This window comes from Apodemus sylvaticus, chromosome 16 (genome assembly GCF_947179515.1).
Source record: "Apodemus sylvaticus chromosome 16, mApoSyl1.1, whole genome shotgun sequence".
In the NCBI taxonomy this organism is placed as follows: domain Eukaryota; kingdom Metazoa; phylum Chordata; class Mammalia; order Rodentia; family Muridae; genus Apodemus; species Apodemus sylvaticus.
This window is the reverse complement of record NC_067487.1, coordinates 64,326,485-64,342,604: the sequence shown is the minus strand read 5'-3', so window position 1 is coordinate 64,342,604 and position 16,120 is coordinate 64,326,485. Positions and strand designations below refer to the sequence as shown.

The 16,120-nt window shown below is 37.2% G+C and overlaps 1 protein-coding gene across 1 annotated transcript in view; it reads left to right on the top strand.

The window, feature by feature from the left end:
• Ankrd31 (ankyrin repeat domain 31) overlaps window positions 1–16,120 on the top strand; it is a 183,395-nt gene that overhangs the window by 80,842 nt on the left and 86,433 nt on the right. The window contains exons 11-12 of the mRNA XM_052159647.1: window positions 1,049–1,191; window positions 6,291–6,435. Of these exons, the coding sequence (XP_052015607.1) occupies window positions 1,049–1,191; window positions 6,291–6,435 (288 nt within the window). The remainder of the gene's footprint in view (window positions 1–1,048; window positions 1,192–6,290; window positions 6,436–16,120) is intronic.

The following is a 16,120-nucleotide window of genomic DNA, read 5'->3' as shown; positions in this document are numbered from 1 at the left end:
TTTCTATTAGTTGATAACTGACCTATAAGGATGGTTTAAAATATTTGCCATCTTAGGAAATATTTGCTTTCTTGGGTTGGAAGGGTGGCTTAATAGTTAAGAGTACATAATGCTCTTAACTTGAGTCAGAGGATCCAAGTTCAATTCCAAGTACCCACGTCAGGCAGTTCATAACCACCTGTAACTTAAGGTCTAAGTATATTTAGTGCCTTTGATTTTCATGGGCACTGCATTCACATGTACATGTAGAGACATGTACATACACATAATTAAAAATAAAAGTAAATATTTAAAAATAAAATATTTGTCTCCTTTTAATATTTTGCCATAGCAAGGTTGAGGGTTAAGAATTTGATTTTCTTCTTTCCTTTTCTTTTCTTCCCCCTCCCTCCCTCTCTCACCCTTCCTCCCTCACCCCCACCCTTTCCCTCAAGACAAGGTTTCTTGTAGCTCAGTTTAGCCTCAAATTCATTATGTATCAGAGGGTGACTTTGAAACTTGATATTCTTTTTCTATTACCTCCCATATTAAGGGATTACAGGCATCCACAACCATGTCTGGCTTTATGTAGTGTCAGAGCTTGAAACCAGGTCATTGTGCATGCCAGGCACACAATATAAACTCAGCTACCTCCCCAACCATTCTTGAATCCACTAAATAATAATAATAAAAATACTCTTATAGAGATGTTGTATAATCTTATGTTAGACTACTTTTAAACTATCTAAAATTAGAGTGTTTTAAAATATGTATTAGTTTTTATTGCATATGTGTATGTGTGTATATGTCTGTGCAAAGGGTATGTATATGTAAGTATTAAGTGCCCATAAAGACCAGATTAGGGCATTGGACTCCTGAGAGCTAGAGTTATAGGTAGTTATGAGCTGCTCATTGTGAGTGCTGGTAACCAAACCCAAGTCTTCTGCAAGAATAGTATGTGTTCTTGACCACTGAGGCAACTCTCTGGCTCCTAGAATTGTTTTACTTTTTGAGAAGGCTTGAAATATTATTAAGATATCAAAAACAAAATGTCGTTCTTGTATAATAGGGTGGACAGCACTTCATGAAGCTAGTGTAGGAGGATACTATGAGACAGCAAGTGAACTACTAAAGGGTGGAGCAGATGTGAATGTCAAAGGAAAGTACCAGATCACTCCCCTGCATGATGCGGTGATGAACAGACATTACAAGGTACTTTACTGCTTTTGTTTATGTAGTATACACAGTACTTGTAAATGCAGACAACCCCTGTTACCACACAATACGAAAGCAAGTTTCAGTTCATTGACAATGAATACTCTGAATTTGTATTAAAATTTACCCTGTGATACTTATCATTATGACCAATATGGTAAAAGCCATTTTATACTTTTTTTTAGAGATATATTTTACTTGTTCGTTTGAAATACAGTCTTGATATTATTGTTTAGGCTGGCCTTAAGCTCCTAAGCTCAAGGGATCTTCCTCTCTCAGCCTATTGAATATTTCAGATTAGCAAAACATGCCATTTTAGCATGCTATTTATATATAACCATACCGAACATTTTTGTTATGTAGTATGTTTTTGCTGTGTATTCCTTTAAAGCTTCTTTCAAACAATGATTCAAAGGTTTTCAAAGAATTTTTTTTCTATAGTGTCACACAGTAATGTTCAGTCTACTAGAAAGCAAGTATAACATCATGGACTAGAGTGGAACATTCAAAATCATCATAGGCCAGGAGAACCAAGTTAGTCATAATCACCTGTGTGGTTATACCACTGTTTAAAGCCAAATACCAAAAATTTCACTCAAGTAAGTGAACATATTAAGCAAGATAATGATTCCAGTATTCATGGTTCATCTCAGAAACTCCAGGCACTATGTTAGAGGATTAAGATGCTGCTGAAGATGTCTGTTTCTCATTCTCCCCCTCCTCATTTTTACCATTCCTGTCTTCTTCCTCCTCCCCCCTTCCTCCCTCTTCTTTGCTGCCTCTTCTCCTCTTCCTCCTCTTCCTTCTCCTTTTCCTCCCCTCCTGTCCCCCCTCCTTCTTCTAGTATTATGCATCCAATCTAGGGCCTTGCTCATGCTAGTAAAGTACCATTGAGCTACACCCCCATTCTCTGAAGCTACCTCTTTATTTTAGGTATGAAAAGTTATTTCTGGGTTAAAAACTTTTAGGATAAGAAAGGGATTTGATCAGCTGACTGTGGCACAATCTTTTCTATGTATTTTTTTAGAACAAATACCAGAGAGAGGTAGAAAAGGCTTATTTATTCATCATACTTAAGGAGAATTTAGAGTTTTGCTTATTTTGATAATATAATACCATTTGTAAAAAACTGGGGAAAGAGAATTCCACATGGGATATAGTTTAATGGTTTGAAGAGTGACACTATGACAGTCCCTGTCCTTCACCCTTTTTTCAAAGTTGGCTGCCAATCTCCTTTCTTCCAACTGAGCCTTTCACAACAGTTTATCTGATGACTATTACTTAGTTCTAACTTCTTCTGAACATCAGACAGTATATTTTCTTTTATGTTCCCCTTTTAAAACATAACATAATGATTTTTAACATTCATCCATCATATCTCTTTCTTCCTGAGTAATATCCACTCCAAGGTTACCTGAATTGTGAGTTTGGCTAATATAAGTAAAATTTCTATCAATGTTCAAAAATAGAATGTCAGATGATGAAAATCCATAGGAAAGTTTTAAGATCAGTCCACAAATTCTTTAATATTCCCTCAAAAGATTCCCAATGCCCATCTAAGGAATGAAGGATTACCATTATTAGTCATTATTTTTAATGACTTCTTTCTAGCACATAAGACATGGCATTAATGGCAAAAGTGGTTTCTATGATTATGTTAAAAGATACTGGAGCTTTCTTATGATTCTCTCTTACTCACTGACTAGAGAAGGCTAACTCTTCTATAGACAGCCGAGCAGCTGTTTGGAGCAGCCCAGGTGGCAGTGATTATTGCTTCTGCCTATAAACAGGTTACCCAGACATTTTAGAAAAATATCCTCCAGTCCCAGTCAAGGTTTGTATGACTATATATCCAGCCAACAGCCTGACTACCCAGGCCACTCTCAAATTCATGATTCAGATATTTTAAGATTTTAAGTTTTCATTGTTAGCCTAAGCCACTTAATTGTGAGGGGTTTTTTGGTAGCAGCAGTTATGGAATTGACAATCCAAATGTAGGTTTAAAATAGAAAGAACATTCAGGGAAAGTTTTCTTAATTTTCCATCATTCAAAACTCCTATCTGGAGTTTTTAATCTGAACATATGAAGATCCAGATATAAATTCTTTGGCTTCTTCCTGTGACTGGCTTATATGTAAACTTTATACTATTGTTGCTTTGTTTTTGTAGCTATCATTAAATCCCCATTTGTGGTGGTTTGAATGTGCTTGGCCCATGGGAAGTGGCATTATTAGGAGGTGTAGCCTTATTGGAGGAGGTATAGCCTTGTTAGAGGAAGTGTGTTATTGTGGGGGTGGGCTTTGAGACCCCCTTCTAGTTGCCTGGGAAATGGTCCTTTCCTTGCTGTAGTTGGATCAAGATACAGAACTCTCAGTTCCTCCTGTATCATGTCTGCCTGCACATTGCCATGCTTCCTGCCGTAATGATAATGGACTGAACCTCTGAAAGTGTAAGCCAGCCCCAAGTAAATGTCCTTTATAAAAGTTGTCTTGGTCATGGTGTCTCTTCACAGCAATGACACCCTAAGACACCGTTATAGAGTAAGTTTTAAAAATGACTCATCACATTACTGATTCTTAGTATTTTTTAAAGGATTTATTTTTCTCCTATACATGTTACCTCGTTTTTTTTTTATTGTATAGACTGTAACTGTATTTTGTATTCTGTATTGTATTTTGTATTGTATAGACCCACAAGAGATAATTATTGACACCCATTCTGATTAAGCTAATTAAAAGGTTCAAGTTCTTTTTATTGATGGCCAGACCAAGAGCAAGAGCTAGCTTGTGTCTGAAGAGTTTCTTGCTGTCTATGCTCAGAGTTTTTAAAGGAGACCATCATTTACATCAAACTTAGACGAGAGTCAGAGTAACCTTGAAACATCCATTCCTGGCAGATCATCGTAGTTATTTTAGACATATGTGCCTATTATTTTTGGTGAGTACATCTAGACCATGGTCAAGGCCATGAAAAGCTCAGATGTGTTGCCAAGGTGGATGGGTCTGTGGAGGGAAGGGGGAGTTAACAGGCTGAGAACTAAGAGCACAAAATAGAGTCAGAACAGCCCACTTGAAATAAAGTCTTTAGATGATTACAGTAGTAGTAATGAGTAAATATTAGCAGAAGCTTGGGGTTAGTGAAAGTGTCTAGTGCCAGGAATGTTACTGGACAGTGGTAGTCTCTGTCTCCAAGGACTGTCAGCAGTGTCGTTGCTGCCATCATCTTTGTCGCTTAGAGCGTTAATGTGAGTCTCAGTGTGCCATTATTTCAGATACACTGAAACCATGTCTTTGTGTAGGCTGAACAGACTATTATTGTTGGTCCTTATTTCTTTGTAAATTAAGGTTCCAGGATTTGTTTTTTCCTTTTATTTTAATTAAATTCATGTTTAATAATTACAGGTACCAGGTACCTTCTGCCTCAAAGATAAAGATAAAAGTATGAAACTTAAAAATATTAGCTATAGATCACATACCTCAAATCACTCCTAAGCTAACTTCCAGTTTGAGGAATCATAGAAAAATAAATAGTTCAGCGTTTTCAGAAACTTTAAGATGTTAGATGTTCATCACTTTAAGATGGACTTATCAGGACATCTGTAAGGAAAAAATGGTGTAATCATTACAAAAAGTGAGTACTTCAAAGAAAAAGAAGTAGAGGTATGTGAGCCACTATTGGAACATGTTTAGAGCACATGAATATTCACTAGATACTGGATGACTGATACCAGCGATATATGGTTGGTTACTTTCTAAGCCAAGTAATACCACAATCATGGTCATGTGAGAGTGCTTAGACGATCACCCTTAAATACTTAGAGGTGAAATGTCACCATGTTTACAACTACTTATTTTAAAAGCTACTAATTTCTGGCTATACTTATGCTTACATACCTATATTTATACAGATGCATGTGAATATATATATATATATGTATATATATATATATATATTGAATATGAATGAAGTGAGGGAAATGTCCAGATTTGATTTAAAAAAAGGATATATAGGTGTCCATTGTGTTCTTGCTTGTTTTTGATGCAGTGTCTTTTTACATAGCCCTGATTGTCCTGGAACTCATTGTGTAGACCAGGGTAGCGTCATACTTACAGATCTACCCGCCTCTACCTCTTGAATGCTAGGATTAAAGGTGTGTGCCAACTTTCCAGGCTTCCATTGAATTCTTGTTTCTGTGTTTTGCATGATTGGAAGTTTTTGAAGTAAAATATCAGGGAAAATTATCTGTGAAGAGAAAACTAGTAGGATTCATTTTTAAATCATATTCATTGTCATATAATTGATATGAGATAAAATTGACTCATAAGTATACAATTAGCTGGATTTGGTCTGGTCAAAGATTTGGTAACTATCACTGTGTTATCTTTTTCAGTATGTTTCTAATACTAAAGAAAACCTTTCTGTTTAGCTGGCACTCCTTTTTGACCCCCAAGTCTTCCAGTTCTAGGGAATCATTATCTGCTGTTTGTCTCGTGATGAGATCAAAGACAAAGGAAAAGTGGCAGTTCCTGCATAGCATGCATTGCTTCTCCCTTCTCTTTCCTTTCTCTTCTTTTCTCCCTTGTTCTGGTTTCTTTTTAGTTTTTGTAAGAATAAGAGTTTCTATTTAAACAAATTATGAGTGAGTACCAGTCACTAATTAAACTTATTGGGCAGAGATTTGTTTTTTTGTTTTTTTTTTGGGGGGGGGGGTTGGATTTGTTTTTTTGTTTTGTTTTTTTTGTTTTTTTTGACAGGGTTTCTCTGTGTAGCCCTGGCTGTCCTGGAACTCACTCTGTAGACCAGGCTGGCCTCGAACTCAGAAATCCACCTGTCTCTGCCTTCCAAGTGCTGGGATTACAGGCATGCGCCACCACCGCCCAGCTTGGTTTTGTTTGTTTGTTTGTTTGTTTTCTTTTGTTTTTGTTTTGTTTTTTTGGTTTTTTTTTTTTTTGGATTTAGTTTTTGGGCAGAGATTTAATAGATAACCCCAGTGTTGTTAAACTGAATATTTGGTGGTGTTTAAAGTTATATGCTAGCCTACATTTATAATAATATACCCTTTGTCTAGATCCTTCATATGAACAATCTTTTGCTAGGTGGCAGAATTACTTCTTACGAATGGAGCTGACCCATTATTTAGAAGTGACCATGGAACATGTGCTTTGGATGAGGCCAAAGATTCATTTATGGAGAATCTTCTTATGAAATACATTCCTCAACATAAAAAATGTCACCTATCAGGTAAGATTGATGTCTCTGTTATAGTTGATCATGTTGATAGACTTAGAGAAACTGAACTTAGAATTGTGCAAACTGAATTCATTTCTCCTACAACTTTTGAAAAAGTACATTCAATGATGTCTTTGTTCCACGCACTGCTTGTTTGCAATTGTACATAAGAAAAGGACCCTTAAAGAAAAAGAAAGATCCTACTTTTCCTTCAGCCGTGGCATCGTAAATAGTTAAGAACCTACCTTTTGTAGGCCATGTATAGTGGTGCACACCTTTAATCCCAACACTTGGGAGGCAGAGAGAAGCAGATCTCTGTGTTTGAGACCTATGTGTGGTCTATGTGGTGAGTTCCAGGACAGTCAGGGTTATCCAGAACAGTCAGGGTTATAGAGACCCTGCCTCAAATAAATAAATAAATACATAAATAAATATATACATAAATAAATAAATAAAAGACAGATATGAAACTTTTACAAATTGTTGCTTTCTTTCCAACAGATTTTTGTTATGATAGAAATTACAATTAATTCTAGCCACTTTAGTGACTGTGGATGGTAACATACACATACACACAATCATCCATTATATTTGTTCCCTAAGAGGCTTTTCTTATGGACATAGTTTGATTTACTATCTATTATATTATTAAGTTGGATGACAAGATAATTTAATCTGTGATTATCAATAAAACATTATTTTAAAGTACTTTAAATACATGGCATTTTTGTTGTTTGTTTGGTGTTCTCTCTCCCTCTCCATCTCCCTCCACCTTCCCTCCCCCCTTCCCCCCCTTTTTCCCCCCATCTCCCTTCAAGGCAGGGAATATCTGTGTGGTCCCAGCTGTCCTAGAACTCTCTCTGTAGCCCAGGCTTGGTTTGAACTCAGAAATCTGCCTGCCTCTGCCTCCTGAGTTTTAGTATTAAAGCCCTATGCCACCACCTCCTGGCTCATGACATATTTTTATACTCTCCTTAATGTATTCATTAGATTTTTTTTGTAACATTATAACATTCCTTGGCTCAGAGGAGTTGGTTTTCCATTCTTTTCATGCTCATATCTTATGCAATAACTCTTACTATGTTTTCTTTGTGAACAATACATAAATGAAATGAGTCATCCACACTCAAGGAGAGAAAATTTTGTTTCTGTATTTATTTTGAGGTATTTGCATCAATTCTAGTACTGCTTACATTTTCTACTGAGCCTTTCTTGATAGCATGTGATGTGCTGGCATAGGAGGCTCTTTATGTATTATTTTATTTATGTCATCCTATAAAATCTAAGCTCCATGGAGGAGAGGATCTTTATCTCCCAGTGAATGTAGAATTAGCTTTGTACAGAGAATCCATTTGGCAAATACTTTTTAAATAGTGTGCCTGAAACAAAAACTGTGTTTCCACTCAGGAGATGTATGTGAGCACCCAGTTTTCTCAACCAGCACTCTCATTTCTGAATGTTTTATTACATTTATTTGTTTGTTTATTGTATGTGTTCATGAACACATGTACCATAGCATAAGTATATGGAGATCAAACAACCTATGAGAATTGACTCTCTCCTTCTGTCATATGTGTCCTAGAGACTGAACTTTAACTTCCTGCTTGGTGGCAAGTACCTTTACCCAGAGTTGCCTCTGTGGTTCTTTTTTTTTTTTTTCCTGTACATAATGTTTGATTATAAGTCTTTTTTAAAAAAATTTATTGAATATCGTCTTCATTTACAATGGTAAAACCTTTCCCAATTTCTCCCCTCCCCAAAGACCCCCAACCCCACCTCTCTCCCCCTGCCTCCACATATATGCCCCTCCACCCAGCACACTCTCCCCTCCCCCCTCGGTTTCCCTTTGTTGGGGCCTCTGTTGAGCTTTTACCTGACCAAGGACCATTCCTCCCACTGATGCCCAACAAGGCCTTCCTTTGCCACATTTTTGGCTAGAACCATGTGTTCCCCTTGGTTGATGGTTTAGTCCCTGGGAGTCTTGGGGCGACTGGGTGGCCAAAATCATTGCTCTTCCCATGGGTCAATAAACCACTTCAGCTCCTCCAGACCACCATCCAGCTCCTCCATTGGGGAACCCATGCCCAGTCCAATAGTTGGTTGCTAGCATCTGCCTCTGTATTTGTAAGGCTCTGGCAGGGCCCCTTCGGAGACAACCTTAACAGGCTCTTTTTGGTAGGCACTTCTTATCATCCATAGTAGTGTGGGGGTTTGGTAACTAACTGTTTATAGGATGAATCCCCAGGTAGGGCAGTCTCTGCTCCACACATTGTCTCCCTTATTGCTCCTATAAGTATTTTGTTCCCTTTCTTAGAGGAACCAAAGCACCCTCATGTAAGTCCTTCTTTTTGAGCTTCCTGTGTTGGGTGAATTGGAACTTGTTTATTTTGAGCTTTGGGGCTAACATCTGCTTATTAGTGAGTGCTTAACATATGTGTTCTTTTGTGATTGGGTTGCCTCACTCAGGATGACACTTTCTAGTTCCATCCATTTGCCTAAGAATTTCAAGAATTCATTGTTTTTAATAGCTGAATAGTACTCCATTGTGTATATATACCACAGTTTCTGTATCCATTCCTCTGTTGAGGAGGAACATCTGGGTTCTTTCAAGCTTCTGGCTATTATAAATAAGGTAGCTATGAACATAGTGGAGCATGTGTCCTTATTTATTACATGTAGGAGCATCTTCTGGGTATATGCCCAGGGGTAGCATAGCTGGATCCGCAGGTAGTACTACGTCTAATTTTCTGAGTGATTTCCAGAGTGGTTTTACCATCCTGCAATCCCACCAACAATGGAGAAGTGTTCCTTTTCCCCACATCCTCTCCAGCATCTGCTGTCCCCTGAGTTTTTTCATCTTAGCCATTCTGATTGGTGTAAGGTGGAATCTCAGTGTTTTGATTTGCATTTCCGTGATAACTAAAGATGCTAAACATTTTTTTTTATTCGATGTATTCTTTATTTACATTTCAAATGATTTCCCATTTTCTAGGTGCTTTAGAGCCATTCGGGTTTCCTCAGTTAAGAATTCCCTGTTTAGTTCTGTACCCCATTTTTCAATAGGGTTATTTGACTTTCTGGAGACTAACTTCTTGAGTTCTTTGTATACATTGGATATTAGCACTCTGTCAGATGTAGGGTTGGTGAAGATCCTTTCCCAATTTGTTGGTTGCCGTTTTGTCCTATTGACTGTGTCCTTTGCCTTTCAGAAGCTTGCAGTTTTATGAAGTCCCATTTGTCCATTCTTGTTCTTAGAGCATAAGCCATTGGTGTTCTGTTCAGGAACTTTTCCCCTGTGCCCATGTGTTCGTCCCCACTTTCTCCTCTATAAGCTTTAGTGTGTCTGGTTTTATGTGTAGATCTTTGATCCACTTGGACTTGAGCTTTGTACAAGGAGATAAGAATGGGTTGATTTACATTTTTCTGCATGCAGATCTCCAGTTGATCCAGCACCATTTGTTAAAATGCTGTCTTTTTTCCACTGGTTTATTTTAGCTCCTTTGCCAAATATCAAGTGACTGTACATGTGGGGGTTCTTTTCTGGGTCTTCAATTCTATTCCATTGATCTTCCTGCCAGTCTGCATACCAATGCCAAACAGTTTTTATCACTATTGCTCTGTAGTAGAGCTTGAGGTCAGGGATGGTGATTCCCCCAGAAGATCTTTTGTTGTGGAGAATAGTTTTTGCTATCCTGGGTTTTTTTGTTATTCCAGATGAATTTGAGAATTGCTCTTTTTAGAACTATGAAGAATTGATTTGGGATTTTGATGGGGATTGCATTGGATCTGTAGAATGCTTTCAGCAAGATGGCCATTTTTACTATATTGATCCTGCCAATTCATGAACATGGGAGATCTTTCCATCTTCAGAGACCTTCTTCAATTTCTTTCTTCAGAGGCTTGAAGTTCTTGTCATCCAGATCTTTCACTTGCTTTATTAGGGTCACACCTAGGTATGAAATATTATTTGGGACTATTGTGAAGGGTGTCATTTCCCTAATTTCTTTCTCATCTTGTTTATCCTTTGAGTATAGGAAGGCTACTGGTTTGCTTGAGTTAATTTTATATCCAGCCATTTTGCTGAAGATGTTTTAGTTGTTTATCAGCTTTAAGAGTTCTCTGATGGAATTCTTGGGGTCACTTAAGTATACTATCATATCATCTGCAAATAGTGATACTTTGACTTCTTCCTTTCCAATTTATATACCTTTGACCTCCTTTTGTTGTCTGATTGTTGTGGCTAGGACTTCAAGTACTATATTGAATAGATAGGGAGAAAGTGGGCAGCCTTGTCTGGTCCCTGATTTTAGTGGGATTGCTTCAAGTTTCTCTCTGTTTAACTTGATGTTGGCTACCGGTTTGCAGTATATTGCTTTCACTATGTTTAGGTATGGGCCTTGGATTCCCGATCTCTCCAAGACTTTTAACATGAAAGGATGCTGTATTTTACCAAAAGCCTTTTCAGCATCTAATGAAATGACCATGTCTTTTTTTTTTCCTTTAGTTTGTTTGAGTAGTAGATTACATTGATAGATTTCCGTATATTGAACCATCCCTGAATCCCTGGGATGAAGGCTACCTGATCATGGTGAATTATAGTTTTGATGCATTCTTGGATTTGGCTGGCCAGGATTTTGTTCAGTATTTTTTATCAATGTTCATAAGGGAGATTGGTCTGAAGTTCTCCTTCCTTGTTTGGTCTTTGTTTGGTTTAGGTATAAGCATTATTGTGGCTTCATAGAATGAGTTGGGTAGTGTTCCTTGGGTTTCTATTTCATGGAAAAATTTGAAGAGTGTCTGTATTAACTCTTCTTTGAAGATCTGATAGAATTCCCCGCTAAGTCTTGGGCTTTTGTTTTGTTTTCTTTTGTTTTGATTTGATTTGATTTTTTTGATGGGAGACTATTAATGACTACTTCTATTCCCTCAGGACTTATGGCTATTTAGATGGTTTATCTGATCCTGTTTTAGCATTAATACCTGGTATGTATCTAGAAAGTTGTCCAGTTCATCCAGATTTTTTTTTTTAATTAATAGGCATTTCTTTTTTTTTATTCGATATATTTTTATTTACATTTCAAATGATTTCCCCTTTTCTGGCCCCCCACTCCCTGAAAGTCCCATAAGCCCCCTCCCTCCCCCTGTTCTCCCACCCACCCCTTCCCACTTCTCTGTTCTGTTTTGCCCTATACTGCTACACTGAGTCTTTCCAGAACAAGGGGCCACTCCTCCATTCTTCTTGTACCTCATTTGATGTGTGGATTATGTTTTGGGTATTCCAGTTTTCTAGGTTAATATCCACTTATTAGTGAGTGCATACCATGATTGATCTTTTGAGATTGGGTTACCTCACTTAGTATGATGTTCTCCAGCTCCATCCATTTGCCTAAGAATTTCATGAATTCATTGTTTCTAATGGCTGAATAGTACTCCATTGTGTATATATACCACATTTTTTGCATCCATTCTTCTGTTGAGGGATACCTGGGTTCTTTCCAGATTCTGGCTATTATAAATAGGGCTGCTATGAACATAGTGGAGCATGTATCCTTATTACATGGTGGGGAATCCTCTGGGTATATGCCCAGGAGTGGTATAGCAGGATCTTCTGGAAGTGATGTGCCCAGTTTTCTGAGGAATCACCAGACTGATTTCCAGAGTGGTTGTACCAATCTGTAACTCCACCAGCAGTGGAGGAGTGTTCTTCTTTCTCCACATCCTTGCCAACACCTGCTGTCTCCTGAATTTTTAATCATAGCCATTCTGACTGGTGTAAGGTGAAATCTCAGGGTTGTTTTGATTTGCATTTCCCTAATGACTAATGAAATCTAGGCAATATGGCAGTGTCTGAACCAAACTCTCCAACATCAGAAAATCCTGGTTACACCAACACACCAGCAAAACAAGATTTGAATTTAAAATCACTGGTCATGATGCTGCTAGAAGGACACAAAAAGGACATAAATGAATCTCTTAAAGAAATACAGGGGAACATGAATAAGCTAGAAACCCGTATAATGGAAACACAAAAATCACTTAAAGAAATTCAGGAGAATAAGGCTCAAGAGATAGAAGCCAATAAAGAAGAAACACACACACACACACACAAAACCTTAAAGAAATGCAGGAGAACTTGAGTCAACAGGCAGAAGTCATGAAAGAGGAAACACAAAAATCTCTTAAAGAATTAAAGGAAAACACAAACAAACAAATGAAGGAACTGAGCAAAACCATCCTGGATCTAAAAACAGAAGTAGAAACAACTAAGAAATCACAAAGGGAGACAACTTTGGAGATAGAAAACCTTGAGAAGAAAGCAGGGGCCATAGATGCAAATATCAACAACAGAATACAAGATATGGAAGAAAGACTCTCAGATGCCGAAGATTCCATAGAAACCATTGACTCAACTGTCAAAGAAAATGCAAAATGCAAAAAGCTTGTATCCCAGAACATCCAGGAAATCCAGGACACAATGAGAAGACCAAACCTAAGGATTATAGGTACAGATGAGAGTGAAGATTTACAAATGAAAGGGCCAGCAAATATCTTTAACAAAATTATGGAAGAAAACTTTCCCAACTTACAGAGAGAGATGCCCATGAATATACAAGAAGCCTACAGAACTACAAAAAGACTGGACCTGAGCAGAAAAATACCTCCCGTCACATAATAATCAAAACCCCAAATGCACTAAACAAAGAAAGAATATTAAAGGCAGTAAAAGAAAAAGGCCAAGTAACATATAAAGGAAGACCTATTAGAATTACACCGGACTTCTCACCAGCGACTATGAAAGCCAGAAGAGCCTGGGCAGATGTCATACAGACCCTAAAGGAGCACAAATGCCAACCCAGACTGCTATAGTCAGCAAATCTCTCAATTACCATAGATGGCAAAACCAAGGTATTTCATGACAAAAACAAATTTACACAGTATCTTTCCACAAATCCAGCCTTTCAAAGGATAATGAATGGAAAACACCAACAAAAATGAGGGAAACTACACACTAGAAAAAGCAAGAAATTAATCTTCTTTCAACAAACCCAAAGGAACATAACTACACAAACATAAAAAATCATCAAAAATAGCAGGAAGCAACAGTCACTATTCCTTAATATCTCTTAACATCAATTGGCTCAGTTCCCCAATAAAAAGACATAGACTAACAGACTGGATTCATAAACAAGACCCAACATTTTGTTGCATACAGGAAACTCATCTCAGTGTCAAACATAAACACTACCTCACAGTAAAAGGCTGGAAAACAATTTTCCAAGCAAATGGTCCCAGGAAACAAGCTGGAGTAGCCACTCAAATATCCAATAAAATACACTTTCAACCAAAAGTCATCAAAAAAGACACAGAAGGATACTTTATACTCATCAAAGGAAAAATCTACCAGGAAGAACTCTCAATTCTGAACATCTATGCTCCAAATACAAGGGCACCCTCATTCATAAAGGAAACTTTACTAAAGCTTTAAGCACACATCACACCCCACACAATAATTGTGGGTGATTCAACACCCCACTCTCCTCAATGGACAGATCAGGGAAACACAAACTAAACAGAGACACTATGAAACTAACAGAAGTTTTGGAACAAATGGATTTAATAGCTATCTATATAGAATATTTCATCCTAAATCAAAAGAATATACCTTCTCAGCACCTCATTGTACCTTCTCCAAAATTGACCATATAATTGGTCACAAAACAGACCTCAACAGATATAAGAAGAGAGAACTAATTCCATGCCTCCTATCAGATCACTATGAAGTAAGGGTGGTCTTTAATAGCAACAAAAACAACAGAAAGCCCACATACACAAGTTGAACAATGCTCTACTCGATGATACCTTGGTCAAGAAAGAAATAAGGAAAGAAATCAAAACCTTTTAGAATTTAATGAAAATAAAGGCACAACATACCCAAACTTATGGGACACAAAGAAAACAGTACTAAGAGGAAAACTCATAGCTCTGAGTGCCTCCAAAAAGAAACTGGAGAGAGCATACACTAGCAGCTTAACAGCACACCTGAAAGCTTTAGAGCAGAAAGAAGCTAATATGCCCAAGAAGAGTAGAAGGCAGGAAATCATCAAACTCAGGGCTGAAATCAGCCAAGTTGAAACAAAAAGAACTATACAAAGAATCAACAAAACCAGGAGCTGGTTCTTTGAGAAAAATCAACAAGATAGATAAACCTTTAGCCAGACTAACAAGAGGGCACAGAGACAGTATCCAAATTAAAAAAATTAGAAATGAAAAGGGAAAAATAAGAACAGAACAACTGTGGAAATTAAAAAAATTATCATATCCTACTACAACAGCCTATACTCAACACAACTGGAAAATCTGGAGGAAATGGACAATGTTTTAGATACCAAATACCTAAATCAAATCTAGATCAGATAGGCTATCTAAATGGTCCCATAACCCCTAAAGAAATAGAAGTGATCATTGACAGTCTCCCAAGCAAAAAAAAAAAAAAAAAAAAGCACAAGACCAGATGGTTTTAGTGCAGAATTCTATCAGACCTTCAAGGAAGACCTAACACCAATATTCTTCAAATTATTTCACAAAATAGAAACAGAAGGAACTCGTTCTATGAAGTCACAATTTCGTTGATACAAAAACAAAAAAAAACAAAAAACACAGAAAGATCCAACAAAAAGAACTTTAGAGCACTTTCCCTTATGAATATTGATGAAAACATACTCAATAAAATTCAAGAACACTTCAAAACAGTCATTCACCACAATCAAGTAGGCTTCATCTCAGGGATGCAGGGATGGTTCAATATACGGAAATCCATCTGTGTAATCCACTACATAAACAAACTCAAAAGAAAACACCCACATGGTCATTTCATTAGATGCTGAAAAAGCATTTGACAAAATTCAGCATCCTTTCATGCTAAAGGTCTTGGAAAGAACAGGAATTCAAAGCCCATACCTAAACATGATAAAAGTAATATACAGCAAACCAGTAGCCAGCATCAAACTAAATGGAGAGAAAGTTGAAGCATTCCCATTAAAATCAGGAACCAGACAAGGCTACCGTCTCTCTCCATATCTATTCAATATAGTACTGGAAGTTCTAGCTAGAACAATTCGACAACAAAAGGAGGTCAAAGGAATACAAATTGGAAAGGAAGTAGTCAAATCATCACTATTTGCAGATGATATGATAGTATACTTAAGTGACCCAAAAAACTCCACCAGAAAACTCCTACAGCTGATAAACAACTTCAGCAAACTGGCTGGATATAAAATTAACTCAAGCAAATCAGTAGCCTTCACATACTCAAAGGAAAAACAAGATGAGAAAGAAATTGGGGAAATGACACACTTGACAATAGCCACAAGCAATATAAAGTATCTTGATGTGACTCTAACCAAACAAGTGAAAGATCTGTATGATAGCAACTTCAAGTCTTTGAAGAAAGAAATCCAAGAAGACCTCAGAAGATGGAAAAATCTTCCATGCTCTTGGATTGGCAGGATTAATATAGTAAAAATGGCCATCTTGCCAAAAGCAATCTACAGATTCAATGCAATCCCCATCAAAATCCCAATTCAATTCTTCATAGAGGTAGAAAGAGCAATTCTTAAGTTCATCTGAAATAACAAAAAACCCAGGATAGCTAAAACTATTCTCAACAGTAAAAGAACTTCGGGGGGAATCAGTATCC